Source organism: Chaetodon trifascialis, chromosome 8 (genome assembly GCF_039877785.1).
Source record: "Chaetodon trifascialis isolate fChaTrf1 chromosome 8, fChaTrf1.hap1, whole genome shotgun sequence".
Classification (NCBI taxonomy): Eukaryota; Metazoa; Chordata; class Actinopteri; order Chaetodontiformes; family Chaetodontidae; genus Chaetodon; species Chaetodon trifascialis.
In genome coordinates, this window is record NC_092063.1 from 13,826,319 (window position 1) to 13,853,107 (window position 26,789).

Here is a 26,789-nt window from a genome sequence, read left to right on the forward strand (position 1 = left end):
ACTTAATATACTGTGCGTTGACTACTTGCTTAATGGCGGCTTACAGTGTACAGCATGTGTTTTCTGTGACGTTAAACTCATTTGTAATTATGGAAAATGTAATTCTTTTTTTAAAAAAAACAAGGAAAATGTGAAAATATAGGCACACCTGCTGTTTTCCTCAGGAATTCCTGATATCACTGACAAATATTTGATCAATACTTCATTTAAAATCTGAAAGTGTGAACCAAAAGTAACATCCTTGACTTAAAAAACATCCATATGTGGTTATTATTAAATCAACACATCAGAGACGGATGGGTTTTTCTGACTTTTATCTCCTTTTGTAGAACTACTATAATTTTGAATGGTTGTGCTGCTCAAAGCTTGTGGCTACATGCTGAAGAACTGCTCGGCACAACGTGAATTCATGATGCACGTGTGATCGGTGTGAATCCCTTTTTCTTGTTAATTGACTAAAGCAGTTAAAAAAATAGTGTTGTGAAATAAATATTTTAATGTCTCAAAAATGTCTAGTCTGCTTGTTCTTCCACAGCAAAGTTAACAAGAAACTTCTCTAGAAGCATCTCCAGCAAAAACTAAGCATACGCATGCGGATGCCATCATAGTCAAACTAGAGGAAGTCACTTTTACAATAAACTTAACTTTATTGACAGTAAAAAGTTTTGAGAATATCGAGGGGCACGCATTTGCAACTGCAAGAACATCTTGGAAAGCAACATGACTTTTTGAAATACAGTAATGAGGCAGTTGTACATCTTTAACTTTTGAGGTAAAGTGTTTTGTCATGTTACATCATTCACAAAATATCGTATAACATTGAAAAGTCCACACAAGGAGACAAAAACCCATGCCTCATTTCCACTTCTTGAAATTACTTCACATTTCAAAAATAATTCACAATTCAGGGAAAAGCAGAAAATGACAAGCACACATGCTATATTCCATTCACACACACTTCTCTACTTATCAAACCAAGTGCATTTTTAGATTTACTTTTTTTTTCTCAAACAGTTTCAAGTATATTTTTGCCTGCGATTAAAGAAAATTAAGTTAAACTATGAAGCAGCAAACCCACAATAACAAGTAAGAATACTGAGTTTGGTCTCATTCATGTTCCCAATATTAACATTATCAGATAACTCACCATACTGTAGCAATAAGGTTTTTGGGTGCTATAAAGAAGCAGGAGGTAACATTTTATGGACTTGAGGAATATGCTGGATAAGATTTGGAATATAGCTGATTAAATACACCAAGGCTGAAACAAACAACACTGAATAGATAACCACAAGTGATAACTGAACAGATCCAAACTGATTTCTTAATTAATTTTTAAATAACTCATTTGTTAATTCACTTACATTATGCAAATTGTTGAAAACCTCAGCCTCAACTGCTGAGTGCAAAACCACAAAAGAATTGCAGCAAACTTGAGCGTACTAGACCGCAGAACCAGTGCGACACTCTGGGATTCTGTAGAAGGCCAACTCCGTTAAAATGCACTGGTGTTGCCGATGAGATGATCAATTATTGTGAGCGTGACGCGATTTATCAGTGCAGTAGAATGATCACAGAAAAAAATTTGTAAAGCCATCGAGCGCTTCGGCAAAGATGTTCATATATATGCAGGGAACCTAAAAGTGCAGTCCCGTAAAGGTGTAGCACCCTGGGCCATCTCAGTCAGGCTCTTACTGTACACTACGTGGCTCGTGGTCTGATCTGCACCAGTATTCTAAGGCTCACTTTAAAATCCAACGTGCTTCTTCAAACCTGAACGCCTGCTTCACCCTCAGGTGAATGTTTTCAAGTTCTCTTCTTAATGATTTTGCTTTGTCCCGATGGTCTCACTGTGCAGCTGCAAATATTCTCTCTGCTGAGGTGACTTCACACACTGCTGAACCATGCTGTAAACAATGTATTCCTGCAGCAGCGTACTGCTGCAGGAGTTAAGGCAATCCATTTCTGTGCTTCGTCTGTGACAAAAGCTCCTCCCAAACCCAGAGGCACAAAGCTCTCAGTGCATATTAAGCTTACCTGACACACTACACAAAATACTCCCTTCAACCACAAAAACAAAGCTTTTAGTACATACTAAGTGTACCAAATATACTTCTTAAAATGTACATGCTTTTCTTCACTGTCTGTGCGCATGACCTCTCAAAAGTGCTTACTAAATCACTTAGCAAAAGATGGCTAGTCAAGATTTTGAGCACCAGTTCCCTCCATTTTTTTTTCTTTTTTTTTAAGGTTAAGAGGAAATCCCCAAAAAAGGCACTTCTGAAGCAAAACCAGTAGTTTTGCCAGATGATTTGATATGGGAGTGCAATCAATCATAGAATGTAATTTGCCTCCACTAAACTTTAAATGTTGCAGTGAAAAAATTTTTCACTCTGCTTCAGTTTAATAAATATTCTCACAAGAAAAAAACCACAAATCCTTTTACTTACACCTGGGATTTAAAGCAACTGATCTGGTGCAGAACAAACGTGAGCCCACGACTTTAGAGAGCAGCAGCCACCTCTCCTCGTCCAACCGCTAGCCCCTCTCCTCAGCCCACCTGATGCTCGCCGCGGCTGATGTGAGACGAGAACTCGTAGCGGTCCTGGCTGCGGTGGCCGCAGATGTTGCACTCGAAGGGTTGGTGGAAGCCATGACAACCCATGTGGATGGTGAACATGACATGGTCCAGGAAGAGGATGCGACAGTGCGGGCAGTGGAAGGAGCGCACAGGCTGGCCATCCCTGTCTAACACCTGCATAGTCTCCCTGGAAGAAAGCAGTGAGCCAGGGCTCCTCTTTACTATGCTGGGGGGTACAGGACATGCTCTCTCCCACTCTTGGTCCAAGTCTTTGGCCTGGCCGGGGCTGGAAGTGGGATGGCTGCGGGGCAGTGCAAGGGTGTGGTAGTGGAGGTGGTGGTTGTTGGAGGTACTTGTTGGGGCTGTAGCCCTTGTGCTCTGCTCTTCTGCTGTGCTCTCTGTGTCTGTAGAGTCGGGGCAGCCGTTTGGCGAAGCGGTGTGGCTATGGGCTGAGGGTTGGTCATCACGGCCTTCGCCTGCCTCCCGCCCAGTCAGGCCAAGAGGCATCGCTGTCGGCCCACCTCCGCCATGGGCGCGGGGGCCCTGAGGAGTCATGTTGCTGTTGATGGAGCCCATAACTGTGCGGAGCTCCGACAGGAAGGCAGGATGGAGCTGAGACAGTGCAGGTGGTTCGTGGTTCTCCCCTTTACCCCTGCCGCCTTGGAGATGTGAACCAGCCAACCTAGCAGAGTCCCCAGCAGGCTGAGAGCTCATGAGGTCCCCCTCCTTCTCAGAACCAGAGGACAATTCGTAAGGTGCTTCAGGTAGGTCAAGGTGCATGTGCTTTTCACCTATGAAAAGGTATCAGCAATAAATGATTAAGATGGAGGATCTCCTGGACTGACTTTATCTGCTCCGTCTGGCCCATTTTCAGGAAGCAACGTGGATCAAGTGTCGTCAAACTGCTGACACTAAGGTTTGACCAGGTTCTTATTATTTCTGTACTTCTTCAGTCCATTAATCAAGCTGAAGATTTATTAAATTATTGTCGAATTGAATTTAAAAATAGAACATGTATGTGTGATAAATAGATTTATACACTTGAACAACATGAATAACATGCCCTGTCTTACTAAAAAAAAAAAAAAAACTCACCCAAAAACTTCTGTGGTGTTGACCTCTTGCGTTTGGTGACGCTCATAGCCAGTCTATCCACAAACTGGATTTTTTCATTAGATGGCTGGAGCACAGGTTTAGTAATTGTCTCCATATTTACTGACTCTTCACCTGCAAACACAAAACTCTGTGTCATCAATATAGCGACTAATTCACTGTGTGTATAAATATGTTAAACTTGCATTGTTCAAGCCACTAGCATTCGCAGTTGTGCAGAAAGTGACAGGCTTATCGTCTATCAAAGTGATTTGGTTTCATGCTTGTGTGATACGTTACCCTGTGCTGTCTGTGTGTTGACTGCTGTCTGGTGGTCCAGACTCTTCAGATAACTATGGCAGCGCTCTAGATGTTCGTCAAGTGTACTCTGTTGTTTGTAGCTGCGACTACAGTAGCTGCACTTGAATGGTTTCCCCACAGTTGGAGAAGAAACTGCAATTCAAATAAAAAACATTTCCTTGATTTCTTGCGAGGTAGACAACACGGACAAAATTTCACCTTAGGCGATGGATGCTGTTGATCAACTGAAGGAGAAATACCATGTAAATAAAGATAGTGGTGTTGTTTATTTATATGTTTGTATGAGGGGATTTTTATTCTAAAAATGTTCGTATAATTAGCTAGATTTGAAAGTGGATTCCCCCATTGACTGGCAATTCCTGAAACTGCCGCCAATAATGACAGAAAACCCCTAACCCTTCACCGCAATGCTTCATCTTAGTAAGCCATCGGAAAGACTGACGTCAATTCGCTGAAATCCAGTTAGCAAGAGCTTTTTCTTTGAAAATGAGACTCTGAGACCCGCGGCGATCAACCAAGACCTACTGTACCAAGACTGTATGTGAACACCTGAAAAAAATTGAAAGCACTAACAGGATTTCCTGTTTTCAAAAGTTAAATGTCATATTTTTCATGTGATTTACAGTACATTCTGGTTAAAAAAAGATCTGCTTCCTCTGAGCTTCACAGAAGGGGACCATTCTAATGAATCCCCATTTCTAAAGCTTACCGTCGTTTCATGCAGTGTACCGCATCACGACGAGGAATAATGTTATTGAACAACTGCATCCATCAGGTGCATGAAAAATCCCCTGATGGCGTATGTTTGGTGTGTTCGGTGCTGTTGTATTGCACTGAAAGCTCACTGTTTCACCTGCATGTGTGCGTAGATGTCCAGCCAGAGCATCTCTTCGGCGACAAGCGTAATTGCAAATGGGGCATTTGAAAGGCTTCTCTCCTGAGTGTAGCTTGATGTGGCGCAACAAGTTCCCCTTCTGGGTGAAGGAAGCTCCACACTGGTTACACTGGAATGGCCTCTCACCTATGAACAGTGGTTGCACGGATGATTTTAGAGGTAAGTCATTTGAAGTACTACCTTTATTTAATGATATTTAGGGTGATGATACAGTTCGTCCATAAACTCTACTAGTCTCGCGTCGTCATGAGCACTGCCTTGCTGGCTTGCTCTCACCTGTGTGGCTACGCTTGTGCACCATCAGCACGTTGGGTCCGATGCAGATCATCCCGCACACCTCACACTGGAGCTTCCCATTGGGCAGCCGGATCGGTCCTGGTGAAGTAGCGTTCGGACTGGCCATCTCATTATAAATGCTTGCTCTGTCTCTTCCAGCGCCAGCATACTCCGCGCTGCCTTCTTCCATGGGGTCCCCTCTGTCATCCTTCCTGCTATCGTCCCTCACAGCCTCTCTGTTCTCTGGCTGTGGAGCACCCGGTGACTCATCATCACTGCACAGCTCAACCTTAATGGAGTTTGCTGTGTAGGAAAAGGATGAAGAAAATACACGTTTACTTTCAGAAATAGTTTTAAGGAAGGATTATATACAGGCCACGTGGTAACAGTGAAACACAGGTTTGATGTCTGACCACTAAGGGAGCGGTGAGGTGACGACTGCTGACTGTTTGGAGATCTCACTGAAGGGCCCTGCAACCCGCCATAAAAATCCTGTTCCGTCGATGACTCTCCTCCATTACCTGAAACACAAATATGCCCACGTTATTAAAGCAAACATTAACGTCTGGAGACTGTAGACACAAATGTGTAGTAGTTATTCCTTTATATACACATATATGTACAGATGTAAGTATACCTTGTGCATATGAGCGTCCATTGCAGTCATCAGCATTCATTCTCTCACCAGATGCCTACAGAAATATAAAACAGACCGTCAATATTACTTTTTTTGCCGTTCACAATGATCCAATCAGACCCAATTTTCCGTGCCTTAGTAACATGAAGGTTTTTATGTAATGCCTTTGATACTAACCACACAAAATATACTTACCAGCTGTTTGTTGGTACAAGAATACGACTACGAAACAGATAGCTTTAATGCTTTCACTTCCAAGTGTCTAATTATAAGTTCACTGTCATAAACTAATCTAGTAAACTTGGATTCTGCCCTGCTCCTTCTGTATCATGTAGATTCTTCGGCACTGTGGCCAGCAAATGAATATGAGCGGCACCACATTTATAGAAAGCCAGCAGAGTTTGGAGGAGGGGTTAAAACTACTGGGGGTGGACAAAATAACTGGAACACCTTACACTATAAAGCAAAACACCCCCTCAAACTATCCTCCACTGGAGACTTTGACGTGATCTCAGCCAAATTCAATATTGAGAAAAGATCAAAGTTAACTGATCCCAGGAGGAAAATGTATCATTGGGAGAAGATGAAGAGAGGCAGAGAGGAAAAGAATACAGATGAGTAGAAAATCAAACTCTGTGATACTATATTTATAAGTTAGACGTATACAGTTTATTACCTTAAGTAGTGTGCATAGATTAAAAACTGCAGTTTTCTGATTATATATATATATATATATATATATACACACACACACACACACACACACACACACACACACACACACACACACACACACACATCATAAATCTTACTATATTGAATTTTGTTTATCTGTTCTGTTTATTTGCTGTAGTATTGATACTGTATTGATGTTCCTGTTATTTTGTCCCTACGTGCAATAGGCAAATAATAATGTGGCAAATGCACTGTGGGTTACAGGTACAGTTACTCCACTGCAGACAATAAATTGAGGTGTGTAGACTACACCAGTTTCCAACACAAGCGGTGCTGAGTTCCAACATTTCCAGACATGCAGCATGTTGACTGTATGCGACCAGAGTTAAGGTGATGCTCTGTTCCATGTCACGTTGGAAAAAAGCAAAAACAGACACAGAAACACCCAGATGTGCAATGCTGCACCTCTTGCTCAAATGGATGACAACAATGGACAGAGGAGACTGTGGAGCGAGGGAGGGGGGCGGAGACAGCACATCGCAGGGAAAATTAATATCCTGGTATTGGCCGCGCATGGGGAGCAACAGGCGCTGATGCAGCCGGGAGACGCGCCAGTCATACCAGGGCACGGCGATTAAAAAAAAAAGGGACGAGCACCAGCGCCGACCTTTGCCTGGCAATGCTTTCTGGTCGAGATGGGCGACTGTGCAGTAAAAACACATTTTCAAAATAACTATCAGGCTCCTCCATATAGCCGTGACTACTTGTTTTAGCTGCTCGCTGGCTTTGGTCCGTTACGGCACCAATCGGCTCATGGACGGTCGAGACAGCGGCGAGACACAACGGCAATTTGTTGCAGGAGTTGCCACTGTCCAAATTATCCGCATGAACGCAGCTGTCATCAGACATCGAGCGCGTCAAACTGGCCTGAGCTATACAATGTTTCTCATGAGCCGTTGCTATGGCACCCGACCACACGACAAATGGCATTCACCCCACCAACTACTCAAAAACATGCCGTACTTCAGATTAAAACCGATGGATGGTCTTACCAAGCGCCGCGATGGAGTCCACAAGCCTCGTCCTTACCTGGCGACCGATCGGTGTTTTCCTTTTTAATTGTCTGGATGGCTGTTTGTTTTCCCAGGCGACGACAGCATCTCCGGGATTTTTTTTTTTTTTTTTTTTTTTTTTTTTTTTCTTTCCGTACCTGGGAATCCCAACAACTTCCGGGCCCATGCTGGGATACAGACCGAATAATTGTACAACAGAGCTCTTGATTCAGTGATTGTCGAATGCATCGATGCATGTCAGCTCCGGGTACAGGTGGCAAAAATGTGAGGACATTTCTGCCATCAGAGGAGCTCGTGGGCTCAGCGGACGACCTTAGACTGTTGCGCGTGATTATCTGTTGTGAGGAATAGTGGCTGCAAGCTGCTCAGCCTCCTGGATTCAGACAAGTTATTCATTGAAAATTCAGACACTGTTTATGATCAAGGCCTCTTCCGGAAACACTTCTGGAGAGTGAAGGAGCCGGGTTATTTTTCTCGTTGGCATCTGGGTAATATACCTTTATTACACCTTTATTACACGTTCAATCATTGATTTTAGCAATCACGCCGTGAAATGAAAGGAGAGGTAAATGGCAGTGGTAGTTTGGCGTTTACAAGCAAGCACACATGAAAACATAAGCAGAATTGTTGTGATGAAGTAGTTTGGTGAGTTTACACCTGTAGCACCACAAGGTGGCAGCACACTGCTGTTTGAGACCAACTCTGCCAAGTAACCAATCAGACAGCTGAGTGATAATGTCAACACATTCTCAATCTCTGTGCATGCTCTTGATTTATGTGCCATGAATATGAAATGATTACTGAAAACAGGTTGATCAAGAGCGTCACTGTGCTATTGCAACTATTGAGGTCAGTCAGTCAGTAAGGGCAACTATTTGAATCGATGAGGTCTGTGCCGTTGCAGAAGGACCTCATAAGCCTCATGGATCTTCATGAACGTTGCCTCGGCATCCTTGCTGGGGTTGTGGTCTGGATGCCATATCTTGGCCAGCTCCCTATAGCTGTGAGTGATCTCCTCAAGAGAGACGCCTGCTTCCAGTGACAATACCTGCAAGACAAATATATCCACATTCACAGTTGAGAAATTATGAAAACACCAGAGCAGTGACTTTATCACTGAAAATATAAAACTGATGCACAGTATACACATCGAACTATAACTGTCTTAACTCATCACTTAGGCGTTCCAGGGTTATGAGCTTGCTCACCTGCAGCGCTTCTTTTTCTCTCTCAGTGTACTCTTTGAGCAGTATTTCCAGCACCTTTTTCCAAGCCTCTTCATAGTACCCCCCTCCGGTAAAAAAACACAACATCCGGTATGGCATTAAGAGAAAGTACTCCAACACACTTCTGAGCCAAGGCAGAAACCAGAAAATATCCAGCAGAGCTGCTACACAGTCAGACAGGTAGTACAGTGTGGCTGTGGTGTTGTGGAAAATACAGTAACCCAGCGGAGCAGAGAAGGCCAGCCAGGCCAGACCGAGCCTGTAAAGCCGTGGACCTGAACAAAAGACAGAAACAACTGTAATTTTAGAAGCAATATTATGAAGGCATATTCCTTTCATATTTGTGAGAGCTCTTCACCTAGTTCCTGTTTATTCCCAGGTGCCCGAGGAGGTTTGAATCTGCGGTGCTGTGCAGCAGTGATAGTGGCAGCCAGGCTTATAGGGAGAGGTGATAAGGTGCTGCCATAGAATATTGGGGAAGTTATGAGACAAGCAGTCAAAGTTTTCTGGAGGTCTGAGGTCTGCTGGCCAGCATTGGACACCAGATGTACCCCTGCACCCACGCATAAAGGCAGAACGATCAAGTAGAAGAAACTGAGAGAGTTCAGTCCTATCAGAGCCACGGTGCCAAAGTAGATCCCAACACACACCTGTCCAGCAAATCTGATGGGTCCTACAGGTGGAGGAACCATGGTGGGAGGTCTTCTTCTGTCTTTCTCTGAATCTTGATTGGCCTCACTGACATATGCAGGAATACGTATGAACTCTCTGACCCAGCCAAACCCAAACCCTCCCAGGGTTAGCATCCACAGCAGAGCGTGGCTGTCTCTTCCTAAATATAAATGGTGAAGGCCCAAAGGCCCACCGGCTGCCCACAGGGCATAGGCTACCATGACACTTTTTCCCATCCTTTGGCCTGAGTAGATCAGTCCCTGCACAGGTGAATATTAACCATCCCTGATGAGTACCTGCAATGAAGGAACAGAAGAGTTTAGTCTTACCTCCAAGTCAGAACAGTGAGAATTTATAAGTTCTTGGCAAAGTCCATAAATATTAATAGTTTAGATGTGAGCCAATCTAGCTGTCAGTGTTTTTAGACAGTTTTATTCTCTTGAATCCAGGATCGATTGAATATCAATGTTATGCTATACTTACTTTTATTTCATTATGCTTTTGAGCCCATCTTTAATCACATCACACATTTTGATTGATTTGACCTTTTTTAACTATTTCATTTCAGTCTGTTTTACATTTTCTCTGTTATCTGTTTGCTGCTGTCATCTTAATGGCTGCCACACTCAAACGGCTTCAGTGTGCAATCCTGTTCCCGGGTTAAACAGTATATTACATAAGAGGGATTTATTTTAGTACATGATGGACATTGTCATTTTAAGTAATTGCGTGATCGAAAAATAGTACATTTTCCATGTATTTAAAAAAACTAAATAAAACAAGACATATCACGTGTTGTACAAAAAATCAGACACTGAGATAGTAGACAACCTTTCTCTATAGGCGAATCCACAGTTAATCCAAGACTGTCAGACTGACAGACCGTTCAATTTATTGACTTTTTAAAATAAAAATACATTTCAGACCTATTGGGTTTTGTCTAATAATAACTCTGTTACTTACTGAGACCACAATTTCAATCCTTTCCGGTCCTTTCCGTAGCTGAAGTTGGTGCATGTTGTTGCAACAGCTGGACTTTGGATCATGACAATGAAATTACACTGTGGCCTCAATGCACATAACATTTAGTTGTCTTTAGTTCCATCTGAACAGATAAGGTGAGGAAGTGGTTTAAAAGGGACATTTGCGAGTCATAGGACACTGGTGTAGCGCAATGCTTCAAAGAGCGCTGTAATCTGTGCTGTAAACAGTTTAAAGAGGAATGCATTGCAAACAGCAACGTACAAATTAAATGGAAAATAAATTAAAGCCTTATTTTAAATTCTTGTCTGTGACAACAATGGCAAAAATATGTTATGAGTAAAACTTTTACTTTCAAAATTCTACTTAAAAACACATAGGCTAAGTATTATGAGGAAAATGTACTTGAAGTCTGAAAAGTAAAAATAGGCCTACTCATTATGCAGCAGAATGGCTCTTCCCAGTTTTATATTATTGTGTATTATGATGTGAGGTTACGCTTAATGATGCATTTACCAGTAAAGAGCATTTGATCAGGTCGTGGAGCTAATTTCAATACTGTTGGGTAATTCAGTTCTATTGAAAAACAGTGTGTCATATTTTCTATTGTCATCATAATCTGCAAATAACAAGGCCTCTGTCTGTCAAACATATATTCTTAAGCAGAAATGGTAAGAAAAAAAATAGTTGAAATAGTTTTAAGGTTAATCTTTAAAGTAACAGATGTAAGTACCCATATATTCATTCTCCATTATTTGGGAAAACTCAGTACTTGAGTAAATGTACTTAGTTACAGTTAGTTACATTTCTCTACTGCCACAGAGCACGTGGCAGTAAAATACACGTGCATTATAATGTTTAATTGTCGTCTCCTGGATGTTCAGTATGTTGGCAGAGAGCAACATAGAAATTATGATGATGTTGAACTAGTTATTATAACGATGATTGACAGCTACCTGTAGAGCTCTCCGGGCTCCCTGCAGTCTGTCGCCCCGCCCCCTGACGACCCCTCCTTTATTGTTTTCTTTTTTCTTTCATTAGAGCGGAGCGTAGCAGGAGGCTAGCTCCGCCGTTCTAATGCAGCCGGGCTAGCCAGCAGCACACCCACGGCATTCAGAGGAAGATGCTCCGTGTTTTAACTTTTTAACCATTTCCCCCTCCAGCGCTTTCAAGCGTGAGGATACTGTTATGGTTTCGGAGAATGGAAACGGACGACGTGTCGGTTAGAGAGCAACTTTTCCACAACCGTGTCCGGGAAACCATCGTAAGTAACGCTTGGCTAATGAAGCCGTCGGTTAATATGCATATGAGGGTCGCCTGTAACAGTACAAACAGCCTTCTAATCAGTGCAAGAAAAAGCGACGTTTTTTAACCAGCTAAGCGTTTGTTTTGCGTGATTTATCGACTGTTCAGCCCTCAAATTGAAGTTGTCAAACTTTAACCTTTCTGCTCTGAACAATGCTAACTGCAGTAAAAAGTTTAACGTGACTTTTAGGTTGACTTACATTAGTGTTTGAAATTAGCTTGTCTGGCAGCTAGCTTAACTTCTGTACAGACGTTAATTACTGCAGGATGCAGCTGGCCATTGGATAACACGCTAGTAGTGTGCCACAGGAACATCAAGGAGTCTGCACAGCATCTGTTTTTTTCCCTTTTGAGTTTGTGACGATATGGAAATCCTCTTAAATCTCCCTCTATCTGTTTGCCACGGTTTTAGTCGCCCTGCTGCGTATTTTCAGTGTTAGTATACCGTCAATGAGGCATTTCACTTGTGTGGTTCTCCCTCTCTGATTCTCTCTGATTTGTGTAACATTGACAGCTTGTTGAACTTCAGACTTGCCATGAATATCAGTTCAGTTACAGCATGCCTCACTGATAACTGACCTTTAACCCTTAAAAGTACAATCAGATCTCATAGGAAGTTAATTTTTGGAGATTGGAGATATTGCTGATTCTGTGTACCATAAGGGGCAATGACAAACCATATCTCCTCTGCTGCGTATTTTAGAATCTGTGAGTGATTTATCAATTTGACATGATTTGGTCCACTGTATCCACAATTATTTCCTTTGTTGATTAATCTGTCCATTACTTTATCAATTAATGGAGTAGTTTTTTGGTGAAAAACGTCGACCAGTGTTTGAAGATAATGCCCTCAACCCCAAGATATTCAGTTAACTGTCATAGAGAAGTGAAGAAACCAAATATTCACATCTAAGAAGCTCTAATCTGGAATTTGGACATTTTTTTCTGAAAAAAATTGCTCAAACTGACTAATTGATGATCAAGGTAGCAGTTGGGCATGATTTTAATAGTCGTTAACCAAGTGATTAATCGTTGCAGCTCTACTGTAAATAGATAAGAAAAAACTAAGCTCACTGTGTATTAGTTTGGTAAGACAGGATGAGCGAAAGTGGTGCAACTGTAGATTAGGCCAGCAAATAGGTTTATGTAGGTATAGTATGCAAATAAATGGTCCCCAACAGACATTGAACCATTGCAACAGTAAGGAGGAAAGGAGAAAGATTAGGCCAAAATGATTTGGAAGCTAACACTATTGACTGATTATATTTACATGTCAGTGTTTCAGGGACACTTAATGGGACTGAACCATCATTGATGTTATTAGTTACACCTGTGCTTTTCCTGCTATGATGAGTCAAAATCTCTGCTATGGAAGAAGTCCATTGCTTTCAGTTATCAAAACATCCTCAGCTAAATAATCTGAGGCTATTTGAGATGTTTTTGAAATTGACCTGGCTCCACAAAACCTAGTTTCTTTCTCGTTTTCAGTTTTCAAGTTGTAGGCTAAGATATTTCCAAACGGAAGTTATTAGTGACTTGATCAGTCAACCCACAGCAGGTATCACCTACAGAGCCAATTACAGCGCCCATGTCAAATAGGGCTTTTAGTGGCAGACATATGTTTTCGACTGTGTGTAGTTACTCATAGAATTGACTTTACCAAGCAGCGAATAAAGTGCCCATGTTTATTCTAATGCCCTTATTCTGTCATTGTCCCTTTCACCTTAAGACCTAATGCTCCTAATGCTATTAGTCGACACCCCCTTCTTAAGCCACTGGCTGGCCTCAAGGCTCCAGCTTACTATTTCCTCTCAGTTCCCTCAGGCTGGAGAGCTGCATCTCTGGCTACTAATGGCTTTTTGCCACGCTTGTCATTGATCATCTCATTTTAAATAGAAGAATATGTGGCAGCAGTGCAAACTCTGTTGTAGTATTTCACACTGCAAATTGATAGGCTCAACACAGGGAAAGATCAGATGAATAGATAGATAGATAGATAGATAGATAGATAGATAGATAGATAGATAGATAGATAGATAGATAGATAGATAGATGACAACATGACAGAGAAAGAAGTAACAAGCATAGGCTGTATTGAGTATTACGTTTTTGATTTTAGTTTTTTCAGTACAGAATAAATGAAACAAAAAGGCAAAGAGGGAGGAGATGTCTCATTTAAACTCAAATTAATTTGGGTATTATACGCCAAAAATTGTAAAAATTCATAGTCAAGTGAAAGTCCTAGGTACCCAAAAATAGTGTGTAAATCAGGTGTTTGAAAACATCACTGTTCCGTTAAAATATCACCTCATTTCACCAAACATAACTATTTCGGTGAGCCTGCTGTGGAGTCACAGGACTATATCTCTATAAACAGATATGAGTAGGCTTTGGTTGCATGCAGGTAAAAAGTTGGCATTGAGAGCAAAAGAGGAAGAATGCACTGGCCGAAAGTAATCTTGAAAAACCCATCAGCTATCATCTTATGACGATGTAGCTTTTTATTAGCTTTTTTAGACAAAATCTTGTGTTCGTGTCTCCAGTTACCAACTGGACCCTTAAGTAATGACCAGAACACAGAAGAGGAAGTCTTGGCCCAGATAGTCATTATCTGGGGATCTACTGGCTTCACTGACAGTCCCAATACATTGACCAATGCCCACGGAGCCTAAATTGTCTCAGATCTTGGCCCATGGGTTCTGAGATTGCAAGACATACAATGCAAAGGCCAGGCCCTGTGGCCAGAGGAGAGCCCACTGTAAACGCTCATGCTGAGAGGACAGCACGGCTCATTTACACAATAATAGTACTCAGTGCCATATGTTGTTGGAGCACAGACAAATGGGAAAATTCTATGCTTGAATGGCAGAAAGAAAGGGCAGCACTTACGTGAATCGTTGACTTTATACGTCTTTTAGTCTGAAGACTCACAGCAGCACGAGTTGTTGTCAGATTCCTGCAAGTCAACAGTAATTCTATCCACATTATGAATAGGTAATATTGGCTATGGCTATGGCTTATTTTGAAGAAACTATACCAAGTAAACCTGCAGCTCAAAATTCATGTTGGCCAAATGTAACCCACTAAGTGTTCTTTAATTGGTTGACTAAGCAAAATGAGCAGCTAATAACTGGGAAGGTTTGGTTGCTGCCAAATGTCTGTCATCACTTGAGCTGATGCAGCAATGTAAATCATGTGAGGCGAGGCCATTTGGCAAGTGTCACAAGTGCACATTAAAGAACTTGTCTCCATGCAAGTACACACCCATAGCCTGCACCCTGAGCCCAGAGGGACCAAGAAGGATCAATATAAAAGGTCACGATAAGTAGAGAAATGAGATGCCCTACATCAGCACACATTAAGATATCAAGTCACCTTGAGAAGAGCTGTTTGAGCACTGTGTTATCTAGAAAAGACATGGTTAAGACTGATTAGAAAATATAATAAGTCCACTGTGGATCTTCTTAGAAAAGGCTTTCTGTGGGTGTTTTGAGAGAAGGCAGAGGGGAATTGTAATTATAATTACTTTTTTTGTTTTAGTGTCAAATCAAGTCTACTTTTGACTTTGTTTTAGTTTATCTTTTAAGGGGATGCTGTGTGATGGCTTTGTTGGAGGAAAAAAATCAAAGTACACTGTCACTGCTGTCATTAATATCCTGTTCTCAAGGACACAAACTGGATTTTAAGCTACTTCTCTGAAATTATACTTTACTAAACTATCCAATATTGGATGACACATTCCAGCAAAGTGATCAAAACTCCTGACACAACATACTGTAGCTGCCCACCTTCTTTTGGATTAAGATGGTTTTGCCCGTGCAACATTTTAAGTTATTTCTGGCTGTTGAATAAATCTATGTCTTGCTCAATCTATCCTCTTACTTGTAAACAAAGGCTGGCATGCTTTGCCTGAAAGTGTTTCAGTAGTAGCCCCTGAAATAACACTCTGAGGGAGTCCATTTGACATTTTGAAAGGGTGTGCGGTGCCACTGCCAGCTTCCTCTTCCTTCGAATTATGACAGGAACTACAAGCTTAGGCAAGAAGTGAAAACAGTTGAGCTTCATTGTTTTTTGCTTGGATCAGCACAAAGATGTTTAGGTTACTCTGTGAATTTTAAAATGCTCTGAGTGAACTGTGACCCTGAGGACTTTGTGCTCAACACAAAGATGTCCCTCTGGATACTGAATTCCTTTAAACACTCTTCTCAGTGGCCAATCATGTGTTCCTAGCTCTCAACATTGCCAATCAGCACGTGTCCCCACATACATGGTATGAAAGGTTGTTATTCTGCCCCTCCACCTATTTCTTAACCAGTACGCATCATTTGTTCCCTGCTTTTCCTTTTGTTGAATTAACCAGAGCACGGTCCTCACCAAATTAGACGGCATTATTGAACAATTTCGCAGACTGAGCTGATTAGTCATGTACAGTCCATTGTTGTTTGTGCGATGCTGCAAGTATCTAAGTACAGCGTGTCTTTTGATTTGCTTACCACTGTAAAAATTTTGTGGCTCAGCAGTTACTGCTGTTAAACCGTGTTTGAGATACCTTAAAGCAAAAGCACCAGGTTTCTTGTATCAGCAGATGAACTTCTCTTTTGAAGTTAACATTGATCTGCACAGATGCTTATGTGTTCCTGATTTTTCTTTTACTGGATTTTGTTTACGTTCTAAAATGGGTCAACATCTTGCACTTCCTGCAACCATGCAGGAGGAGGGGTGTATGCCCACACCCCAACCTCATTTTATATTGTACCATATGTCACAGCGTTTTAAAATATCCTTTTGTTCTGAATTTAGAATAACAGAAACACTGATAAATGCACACTGTCCCACAATGGATAGTTTTGATGTGGCCCTCTGCTGTTCTGGGACTATTTTTTTTTTTGTCCACACACCCTGTGTTGGACAATACAACATTCATGAAAACTGCAATGCTTCAAATGGCCTGTTTGCTCTTCCAATGAGTGTTGTGTTTGCATCTTTTTAAAAAACTGGTTTTGCACCTGCAAGTATGTTGTCACACATCTGTCATTCTCCAGAGAGCCTGTCTCTCTTTGTTTGTTGCTGTCGTTACCTGAGGGACAAACTGCTGCATGCAGTAATTCTACCTGCTGCCCTCACTAGGCTCCCCTGGGCTGCCTTATAGAAATGTCTATCAGTGCTTGTGATCTGACCACATCATTTCATTCATCTGACAGTCCAGTTGACCAGCATTAAGGTTCACGAGAGAATACCTCTAAAAAACGTGAACCTCAGCTGTACTTTGATAACTAATGCTAACACAGCAAACTAGCATGTTATAGGTAGCAAGCTACACTAACATGCCAATGGTGCCCTCACTTAATTTGGAATAGACCATAGCGATGGGAAGGAACCCCATGGGCATGTCTTGCAAATGTCTTACATTTCCTAAGATTTTTGTGCATTTTAAAAGATCATTGCTCAAATTTAGAGCAATTTCCACACTGACTGAATGTTTCGCCTACACAGTCAACATACTAACTTGATAACATGGCTGACGGCGTAGTCTTGTTTAGTGTTTTGATCAACATGTTGAATATTAGTGAAGAGATTGTTTGCTACAGGAGGCGCTTGTGTGGGACATGAGCTGTCAGACTCACGTGGTTTATTTTAATTACCAGTTTGTCCAGGGACATTCCTATTCAAGGCACCTGATATGTTGTGGCAGAGAGCAGAGCACACACCCTGCATCCCTCACAAGTTTCCACTGTTTTCTCATTCTTGAAACATAAGTTTTGCATTGCACTCAAATGTTTTTGGGATGCATCTGTCAAGTTGAAGTTGTTTTCTGTGACATCTCTTCAACACAGTTTAAACATATTTGAGTAATCCTTTTATTTTTGTGTGTGTTTTTGTATGCATCTGAGCAATGACTTCAAGTTGGCAGATTGTCCACTCTGGACTGCAGTGGAGGTTATATATGTCTTTAAGGTGAAAGGTTGAGAACTTTGCCAAACAACAGATTGCTGAGTGAATGTAGGTTTAGCCTAAATTTGTTGGTAGATTTAGTGTCATGACAGACAAGGATCTTTTCAAGCAGCGGGGGGGTGGGGGGTGTCATCTATCACTGGTATTAACCCGTCTTTCTTTTACTACCCTTAATCCTTCCTCATTCATCACTATCACCCATTTCACTCTTTGTTGGAATAAAGAGGTAATCTTCAGTCCCCATCTGTCTCTCTTGGTCTTGGCAAAATGGTGAATGGTTTTGGCTGTTTGCATTTATAGCAGTACATAGCCTGTTTTGTTTATTTCTTGCTGTTTATCTGCACACTACAAAACAGACTATTGTGAGAGGAGCAATGTGTTGCTCATCAGTACTGGACAGAATGTGAAAGTGTGTTGGCATTGCTGTACTTGATTAGCTCCTTTAAACATGGAAATGAAATAACACTATCTCCTTTTTTAGCCATGTTTTCGAACTGTGCAAGGTGAAAATGACCCAAACAAAATTCTTGTCTGTCTCTTCTGCAGATCTGTGTACTCCTGTTTACATGCCTTTACATAGTGTCCTACCTCATACTGACCCACTTCAAGAAGACTGCTGAGTTTGTCACAGGTGAGTAAAATCACTCCTAGATTTTAATAGATGCACCACACAATGAGTGCTCTGTGACAAGGATTTCCATCAAAGGCTTACGGAGAAATGCCAGGAGGGTAATTTGTGGTGTTGACAAGCATACTGACTACACTAGTGTTTTGGAAGTTTTTTTTCACTGAGTATCTGGGCCAAACTTTTTAAGGAAGCACACTAACCATTCTATTTAGAGTAAATAGTCTCTTATTTATAGTTGGTGGGGGGTAGATGCATGCAGGAAGCAATAGGGTCTGGTTTAAGAGTAATTCTTTGGAAAGCTAGATGACTTTCAAACAAGCAATAAAAATTCTGATTTGCATGCTTGTGCACATTTGTGTGTAAGTATTTTTAGATTTTATCAATAGCTGCCAGGATTGCAAATTTCAACCCAAGGCCCTGGACCTTGGCTAGAGGAATCCAGAGGTGCAGAAAGTGTGTTATGTAACGTGCAACCACCTCTTCAGGCAGTATCCCTGTGGCTCATGACGGTGGAGGGGCGGTGAAGAATGTTGCTACAAGACAAACAGAGTTGTGCTGTTGAGCTGTTGCTTAAGACCCCTCTCTTCAGATTAAAACATCTCTACAGAGATCTTTTTCAACACACATGCACTGTTAATACACCATGAAAGTGGCATAAATTGTCATTACTCTGAATTACTTTTATTTTTGAACTCTGTAGAAAAATTTGTTTTTCTGTTGAACTTTGTAGCTGACAAACAAGCATTTGCATGAGTGAAACATTCCTCCTGTTCTTGGATCTGCAATGTGTTCTCTATTATTAAAACAAAAAAATGTTTAAAGTTCTGCAGTGTGACTGGGCTGACAGTTACATAATAAATCCAATAACTGGCCACTATTGGAAGCAGATGTAGGATGTCTAACTAGCCAGGTCTCTCTGGTCCACTGTGTCTGGGCTGGGTTAGAACCTGGGAGATGGCCAACTCTTTCTTTCTTTCTTTCTTTCTTTCTTTCTTTCTTTCTTTCTTTCTTTCTTTCTTTCTTTCTTTCTTTCTTTCTTTCTTTTGGAGGGGGCACTGCTATCCATTAGCTCACTGTTGTAAATGTTGTCTGTGTAGCAACAACGGCAGAACAGTTGTGCCCTGTAGCTAAATGACAATTGTGCAATACAACACAACAGGGTTGTTTTTGTCAGAGGGTCCAAGAACTGGTTTCCACTCCTGAGGCTTTACCTCATTATAAAACAGCTGTGCCAATGATTGCATAGGAGGAAGTTACAGTATCACACACACAAATCTTTTGGGATTTGGAGTGTTTTGGGTGGACAGTAACATTTACAGAAGAGTCCCTTTAGTGTTCTGAATGCTACATTCTGTGCAGTCTCACACCCATATGTGATTCAGTTTTCACTAGTCTTGGTTTTGCCTGAACAGAATGTTCCTGACGTGCTTGTCCCTAACCCACTCCCCACTCCCCACTCTGAGACCAGTGAGACTTGTTTTTTTCATCCTCATATGGCCTGCTTCTATTGCTGCTTTCTCCTATATATCTATAGAGTGTACACACACACACACACACACACACACACACACACACACACACACACACACACACACACACACACACTGTGCTAGACAGCTTTTAGCTTTCATATCACAACAGAGATTTTCTATCTAACATTTCAAGACTGTACCTGATGGCTCTCAGAATGACCTGTTGAAGTTACAGAGAATAAGTTGGTTATGTCTGTGGCAACGTACCCTCGTTAAATCATAGATGTAAAACCATATAGATCCAACTTGTTTCTCTGCTCTGTTTCAGATGATATTGAAGATGCCACTGTCAACAAAATTGCGTAAGTGCAAACCTCTAATGATTAACTGCCCCATGATAATCTGTTATCACTCCTTCACTTTGATTATTGTCAGTGTGAATGGTTGAGCACATACCTTTAGTCAACGTGACATGTGTAGTGGCCTGAGATGAGCTGGCTGTACATTTATTGCCCTGTCTTGTGTGCACCTGTGTAGTTATGTAGTTTTTGGAAGGGATGGGGGCACGTCAGTGTTACTCTGCCCTTTTGTCCTGACACGCTGGCACTGTATTACCTTATCCCAGGCCACCCTAACCTTTCCCCCAGGCTGTGCTGTTCGGCTGAACACGAAGACATATCTTCACTGATGGCTTCTCTTTCTCCTCCTCCCAGGCTGTGGTTGTGTACGTTCACTCTATCTGTTGCAGTGTGTGCTGTGCTCCTTCTCCCAATATCCATTCTGTCCAACGAGGTGCTGCTCACCTTCCCACAGAGCTACTACATGCAGTGGCTCAATGGATCTCTTATTCATGGTACAGCTTTTTTAGTTGGCAACACCAAAGATTTGAAACCTGTCAAACAACAGCAGGCATTACTGTCTGAAACTGAATCAGATTTAACGAGGATCACTAATCAATTCACTGCAGGCCTGTGTCCAAACAGATCATTATTATGGATAGAGTGGCTGTGACCTTGCTTTTTTTAAAAGCGGTCCAACTGTTTTCCAACTTCTGCTGTTTACCTCAGTCAAACAATCCAACTTGAATAATAAGAAGAAGATGTAAAGTAAATGTTTAAGGAGCCCAAAAGTAAACCAGGCCTGTGCTCATGTGAGAAACATTCTGGTGATAATCTCAGCTTTTCCAAAGCATTTCTAAATTCCTTTTTAATTGTTGCACATTCTTGTTTATTGGCACATGTGCCTCGTCACACTGCACTGCTTGGCAGGACTGTTCCTCACAGTGGTTGACAGTGGTACTGCCAAAATGCTTCACTGCAGTTTTAACCTTAGTGAATGTTTGCACTGAAAACTAACACTTCATCTCTCTCTCCTCTCCCGTCAGGCTTGTGGAACCTAGTTTTTCTTTTCTCCAATTTGTCCCTGGTCTTCCTCATGCCCTTTGCCTACTTCTTCACTGAGTCTGAGGGATTTGCAGGGTCTAAAAAGGTACCAGTTCTGGCATTCCCTCACAATGACTCTAGACTCCAAAACCATGTAATAAAGACTTAACTGTAAATTGATGGCATCTGTGCGTGAACCCAATGACTTGTTTTGTTTGTGTAGGGGGTTATGGCACGGGTGTACGAAGCAGTAGTGCTGCTGTTGCTGCTGGCTCTGCTTGTGCTGGGCATTGTGTGGGTGGCATCAGCCCTCCTCCACGACAACATCGCCAGGAAGAGTCTCTACGGTGAGTCACATGCATTATAGATCGCTCAGTGACAACTGGTTTTGCAGTTTATCTTATAGTTGCTCATACTCTTTGAATTTCAGACCTGTGGGAGTATTACCTTCCTTACCTGTACTCAGGGATCTCTCTGTGCGGAGTGTTGCTGCTTTTGTGTAAGTGTATCTAAATCACAATAACTTGTGCAGCTAAAAATGTAGCGTATGACACTTGCTTATCACCATCTGTGTGTTTCCTCAGTGTGCACTCCCTTTGGGTTGTCCCGAATGTTCAGTGTAACTGGCAGCCTACTGGTCAAACCGCGGGTGAGTAACCCAGTCACTAGAATAACATGCTTCCCACTTCACTTAGAGTAGACTTTACATTTGGGGCTTGTGGCCTCGAACTGTAGTTTCCCAGCTGATTGACGCCTCTTGTCCCCCTCAGCTGTTGGAAGATGTAGAAGACACATTGAGCTGCACCAGTTTTGAGGAAGACTCGCTCTCCAGGAAACTGAACTGTGAGTGCGTCACCGTAAACACACTCCTTTGCCATTTTCTGGTGATTCAATTTAAAGCCGACTGATTTGTCTGACTGAAGGTGGCAGTACGTCATGCTGGGTCAGGCTGAACATGGAGGTGATGAAAAAAGAGTACCAAACAGTTCGGAGCAAGCGCATCGCCCTTGGTAAGACTGACTGAACAAGCTGCTCCCTGCTGGCCTACGTTCACAGTGACTACATTGTATACTAATTTTTTGCTTTTCTTTTTTCTTGTTGCTTTCCTCACAGAAATGCGTAGGAAAGCGTCCCCATGGCAGCGAAACCTGGGCTATCCACTGGCCATGCTTGTGCTCCTTGCACTGACGGTACTTGCTGTTTTATTAATATATATATTCTCACAGGCTGTTTTAACTCTCATTTCAGGGTTCTGCTTAATTTTATGTCATGTTTTCAAGGCTTGAAATGTTCTTGAATTTCAGTATGCTCCTTGAAAAATCCTTGATTTTCAACATCTAGTGTTTCATCTACAGAGTGACTAATGTGGACTAAAAATATTTGAAATGAGACAGTCCCATCATCATATTGGTCTGTTGTCTCCTGGTGTTGAATTTAGCATACATTAAATAATCATGATCAAAAGATCCAATCAGAGTTAATGTGAACAGCAGGTAGAATAAATGGCAACAACATGCATTGATCTCTGTGGCGATAAAGGAATTCTATAAAGTCTGTTTTTCATAATTGCATTTATAGTAGCAATTCAGATGTGATGGGACCATGAAAGTGCTTTGATTTTACTCATAAAAAGCTGTCCGAACCCATCATTTCTGGTTGTTTTAATTTTTGTGTAATTACTGTGCATGTCGCTTCAGGTGATGTGTGTCCTCATGGTCTGCTTCAATGTGTTGGAGCTGCTCCTGGATGAGACAGCTATGCCCAGAGGAATGGAGGTGAGGATTTAGCCAGAAAGAGCTTGTGAATATTTCATTCATGGTGTGCCACATCCAGTCATCTGTGTTCACTGGTGGTTGTTATTTTTGTGCCTTTTAGGACCCTCACCTGGGGATGGCCTCCTTCTCCATGTTCGGCTCACTGGGTGCTGCAGTTCAAGTAGTCCTTATCCTGTATCCTTTTATCCCCTTCACCTACGAGTGTGTGCACACAGGGTTAACTCGTTCTGTCCATTTGGCTGTGACGGAGTCACTTACACCATCACCGAGGATGTGCTGTAGAGTCACGCTCTTCCATTCAAACGTTAAACATTTCAAATTCACTTCCTGGATGCTATTTACTGTCTCTGTGAATATGTTAGTCTTCTCTCCACTGTTATCCTTAAAATGAATTTCAGCTATCTGATGGTGTCATCAGTGGTGGGCTTCTATAGTTCTCCTCTCTTCACTGGCCTCCTGCCTCGGGCACAGGACACCAACCTCACACAGGTATATGACAGCTAACATAGACATGTCTCTTAATCTCACACAGTGAGGTATCACCGGAAGCTAGTGATGTTCTGTGTTTAATCCTTTCAGTAACCTGTACCTTTCTGTTCATTTCAGATCATTGCAAACTGCGTGTCACTACTTATCCTGAGCTCAGCACTGCCAGTCTTTTCACGCACACTTGGTAAGGACATGACATTAATGACAAATGCAGCATTTAACAAAAACTACAGCTGTCGTGGAATCATGGAAAACAGAAAAATCTGTGTGCTCTTTCTCTTTGAAGCTACATACATATTTTGTATAGTAACTGCAAAAAGAGTATGCTTTCAACTGGTATATAGCACATAATACGTACAATTAGTCTGGAATTGCACAACATCTGGTGTGTAATGTCAAAGAGTTGCTGAATCAACATTTTACTTGTAGTTTTAGTAATTGCCACAAGAGGGCAGTTGTATGCCATGAATATTGAAGCTGCAGTTTCATTCACAAGTAAAACATCTTTTGCTTCTATTCCACCATGTTAGGGATCACCCGCTTCGATCTACTGGGAGACTTTGGTCGGTATAACTGGCTTGGGAACTTCTACATTGTGTTCCTGTACAACATGCTGTTTGCTGGTCTCACGTCTGCCTCCCTGATCAAAACAGTCACCTGGGCGGTACAGAGGGAGCTCATCCGTGCCTTTGGTCAGTCTACTTTCATTTTTAGTTTAGGAAACAAGGTGAAAGTGCTTTGTACGCTTATGTTTTTGTGTCTGTGGGATAGTGTTGTCCTGAAATTCATTGCACTTTGGGTAGCTGTGTCATAAGTTTTCCCACCTTTGGCCCCATTTCCCTATGGGCTGGTCTCTCTTCCTCAGATAGAAAGAATACAATCCTTTCAGGAAAGTGTAAATGGACAAGAGGAGAGTCAGGTCCCCTTGGGGACCTTCAGGCACACCGCCCTAGACCCCTCGCAGCACACACGCCCTCTACCCCTCCACCCAACACAAACAACCCTCAGAGCATGGACACGCCAAACACACACATACACGCAATCCCCTTCCTCACAGTCCAGATAGCATCTCTGCACCATGGCAGCTCTCCTGCACTTTCCCATTGCCTCCCAACTCACTTTTGTTTTGTGATTAATAGACTTTCGTTTCACCTAAATCACTATTTTTCCTAGCGTTGCAAGTTTACCGCTCCACCTTGTGATTGTGCATGATGTTATGGTCCTCTTTCTTTCTTTCTTTGCAGGTCTCCACAGACTTCCTTTAACTGTGTCGCGCTCCACCGTCCCCTTCAGGCTCCTCCTGGCCAGTGGACTGTCTAAAATCCAGTGACTTTTCCTCCTCACCACTACCTTTCCTAACCTTTTAGAAACTGAGCCACTTGAAATGTGTACCACTTGGATTAAAAGCGTTGACAACGCAGTCCCTTTACCAGTTGCTACATGGTCCGAATCGTGGAATCATGGTCCTGTGTGATGAGTCGCCCTGCACTGTGTCCAGTGAGAGCTCTGCTTGAAGCTGTGTTCAATGACCAGTATATCAGAGTCCAAATTTGTGCAGTCATTTGACTGTAAGGACAAGTACTGGTACAAGCGGTTAGCTTACAACTGGAACGAGGGGAAAGTGGGTTTAAGCTACGCTGGCCGTTCTGCCATAATGGACTGTAATGGAACAATCCCCCCACAAAAGTTGATGCCTAATGAAAAGAGGATCTGGTGGATAGCCGTTGCTCTGTTGACACATGTGAAAGTCAGCAGAGTTATTTTGAAATATCACATTGTAACTGTGACATAATTTCCTCTTCCTGCTCCAGGTCGATTGAGTGCTCTCTCTTTCTCCCTGGCTTCCCCACACTTTTCCTCTTAGGTTGTATCACTATTTTAAGGTTGGGAATCTGCTTCCATGTGTTCAGTGGGCCAGTCTACACCAGTGTTATGTTAATTAATGAGAGGAAGTTGGCATTGGGAGCGGAGAGGACACAGAGTACCTTGTCTATGTGTGGATGCTCAAGTTACTCAGGAAATATGAGAGTGAGGTAATAGTCTTAGTGTTGGAGTGTCTTTTACAAACTCAGCTCAGTAGAATTAAGAGCGATTTCTGTGGTGATTTATCATTGAGCAGTGTTTTTACTTTTGTAGTTGACGTTAAGCTTACCAAGGCAGGATTGTTCATTAATTTACAAAAATAGACTAAAAAGAAAGCTTTATACTTTGTCTTATGCAAAACTTTTGAATGCCATGTGACACTCATTTGGAGGAACTTCTGCCTTTGACCAATCAAACTGTGAATTATTGAGAGTTTGTGTGGAGAAGTGCAATATTTTGTGAGCAAAAGCACACTTTTTTTTTTTTAACTGTACCAAAAGTCACTTCTAAATTTTCTCTGTGCTTTTAATTTTCTGTGAAGTTTTTTTCTTTTTCCATCTCATTCCTCTTTGTTGGACATCGGGTGAATGCTTTCGGAATAGTTTCGGAATGTTTTCAAAAAACTAATGTGACTATCAGTCCTTTCTGGTGTTTTATGTTTCATGATCTGCCTAAATTCTCTAATGTTTATCAGCTGTATCTCCTCATCCTCATTGTGGTGGTGATCCTGTGTCACCGTTTGCCTTTGCTGCTGTATCAGCAGGTTATTAGCTGTTGGTTTGACCAGCAGGGGACAGTGTCTCTTAAACACCAGCCTCTGATGTGAGAGTCTCTCTCTCTATTTATTATATGTAGTGAAAACAGAGCACTCAAGTTTTATTCATTTCACTTTTTCTGGGAATTTTCTTTTGGTTTTTGGGAACACAAATTGTATAATTTACTGTTTTTTTATCATTATTTATGGGCATTTTGGGATCTATACTTCACATTTTGAGTCATTGCTGTTCAGATTTCGAACAGTTGTGTTGAATGTGATGCAGTTGAGGCAAAAAAAAAAAAAATCTTTAGAGTTGTTCTCAAAGATTTATTGTTTGTCTTTGAAATGCTCTGATGTTTTAGGTTTTTAACCATCATTGTATAGAAGAAAGCAATAAAAATTCTGTGTTTTTAACTTCTCTGTGTCTTCTTTTGGAGCCACATCAAGGCTACATTTACTGGAAACTTTCTTTTTATGCTGTTAACATGCTTGTTACATTTTCGGAAATGTAGCTACAGTTTGAGTGATCTGATGCCGCCTGTCGTGGGTGTGTGTGGCTGGTGAGGGCGTCTGTCCTCTGTGTCCCTCCACCCTTTTGTTGCACTTCTTTAATCAGCAGCAGAAGAAAGCCATATTTTGGCCTGTCTGTCAACAGTGTCCAGCCGCGACGCCACTACAGCCGCAGCCCACGCTTTCCTCGCTTCGATGCGACTGCCAGATAAAAACCCTGCAAATCA

At 41.9% G+C, this 26,789-nt stretch overlaps 3 protein-coding genes across 4 annotated transcripts; 1 reads left to right on the top strand and 2 right to left on the bottom strand.

Moving 5' to 3' along the window:
* Positions 1-2,247: 2,247 nt before the first annotated feature.
* Positions 2,248-7,724, bottom strand: ikzf4 (IKAROS family zinc finger 4). Of its 2 annotated transcripts, none has more exons than XM_070969483.1 (8): positions 7,530-7,724; positions 5,803-5,857; positions 5,579-5,686; positions 5,166-5,468; positions 4,848-5,015; positions 3,974-4,126; positions 3,677-3,808; positions 2,248-3,372 (listed from the first exon to the last, which is right to left on the bottom strand). In XM_070969483.1, exons 2-8 carry the CDS (start codon positions 5,840-5,842, stop codon positions 2,552-2,554), a joined length of 1,725 nt encoding a protein of 574 aa, XP_070825584.1. In that variant the 5' UTR covers positions 5,843-5,857; positions 7,530-7,724; the 3' UTR covers positions 2,248-2,551. The 2 variants fall into 2 exon arrangements, with proteins under 2 accessions (XP_070825584.1, XP_070825585.1); XM_070969484.1 differs by having other exon boundaries at positions 2,431-3,372; positions 7,567-7,637.
* Positions 7,725-8,421: 697 nt separating this feature from the next.
* Positions 8,422-9,684, bottom strand: dnajc22 (DnaJ (Hsp40) homolog, subfamily C, member 22). Its single transcript, XM_070969485.1, has 3 exons — positions 9,135-9,684; positions 8,759-9,051; positions 8,422-8,598 (listed from the first exon to the last, which is right to left on the bottom strand). The coding sequence occupies exons 1-3, from the start codon at positions 9,682-9,684 to the stop codon at positions 8,422-8,424; spliced, it is 1,020 nt and encodes a 339-aa protein (XP_070825586.1).
* A 1,781-nt stretch (positions 9,685-11,465) lies between these two features.
* lmbr1l (limb development membrane protein 1-like) lies at positions 11,466-26,463 on the top strand. Its single transcript, XM_070969063.1, has 17 exons — positions 11,466-11,693; positions 18,233-18,317; positions 20,115-20,148; positions 20,500-20,639; positions 21,171-21,274; positions 21,392-21,515; positions 21,599-21,667; positions 21,753-21,817; positions 21,939-22,011; positions 22,092-22,178; positions 22,282-22,358; positions 22,866-22,943; positions 23,044-23,117; positions 23,342-23,432; positions 23,550-23,616; positions 23,963-24,124; positions 24,677-26,463. The coding sequence occupies exons 1-17, from the start codon at positions 11,631-11,633 to the stop codon at positions 24,760-24,762; spliced, it is 1,479 nt and encodes a 492-aa protein (XP_070825164.1). The 5' UTR covers positions 11,466-11,630; the 3' UTR covers positions 24,763-26,463.
* The last annotated feature ends 326 nt before the right edge of the window (positions 26,464-26,789 follow it).

Coding starts and splice junctions, on each gene's coding strand:
- ikzf4 (XM_070969483.1), bottom strand. CDS start 5,842: ATGAATGCTGATGACTGCAATGGACGCTCATATGCACAAG. Junction 5,469..5,578: donor ACCTCACCGCTCCCTTAGTG/GTCAGACATCAA, acceptor TTTCCTACACAG/CAAACTCCATTAAGGTTGAG. Junction 5,016..5,165: donor GCACAAGCGTAGCCACACAG/GTGAGAGCAAGC, acceptor CACTGTTCATAG/GTGAGAGGCCATTCCAGTGT.
- dnajc22 (XM_070969485.1), bottom strand. CDS start 9,684: ATGGGAAAAAGTGTCATGGTAGCCTATGCCCTGTGGGCAGCCGGTGGG. Junction 9,052..9,134: donor TGGGAATAAACAGGAACTAG/GTGAAGAGCTCT, acceptor TCTTTTGTTCAG/GTCCACGGCTTTACAGGCTC. Junction 8,599..8,758: donor GAGAAAAAGAAGCGCTGCAG/GTGAGCAAGCTC, acceptor TTTGTCTTGCAG/GTATTGTCACTGGAAGCAGG.
- lmbr1l (XM_070969063.1), top strand. CDS start 11,631: ATGGAAACGGACGACGTGTCGGTTAGAGAGCAACTTTTCCACAACCGT. Junction 20,640..21,170: donor CAATGGATCTCTTATTCATG/GTACAGCTTTTT, acceptor CTCTCCCGTCAG/GCTTGTGGAACCTAGTTTTT. Junction 23,617..23,962: donor AGTCTTTTCACGCACACTTG/GTAAGGACATGA, acceptor CCACCATGTTAG/GGATCACCCGCTTCGATCTA.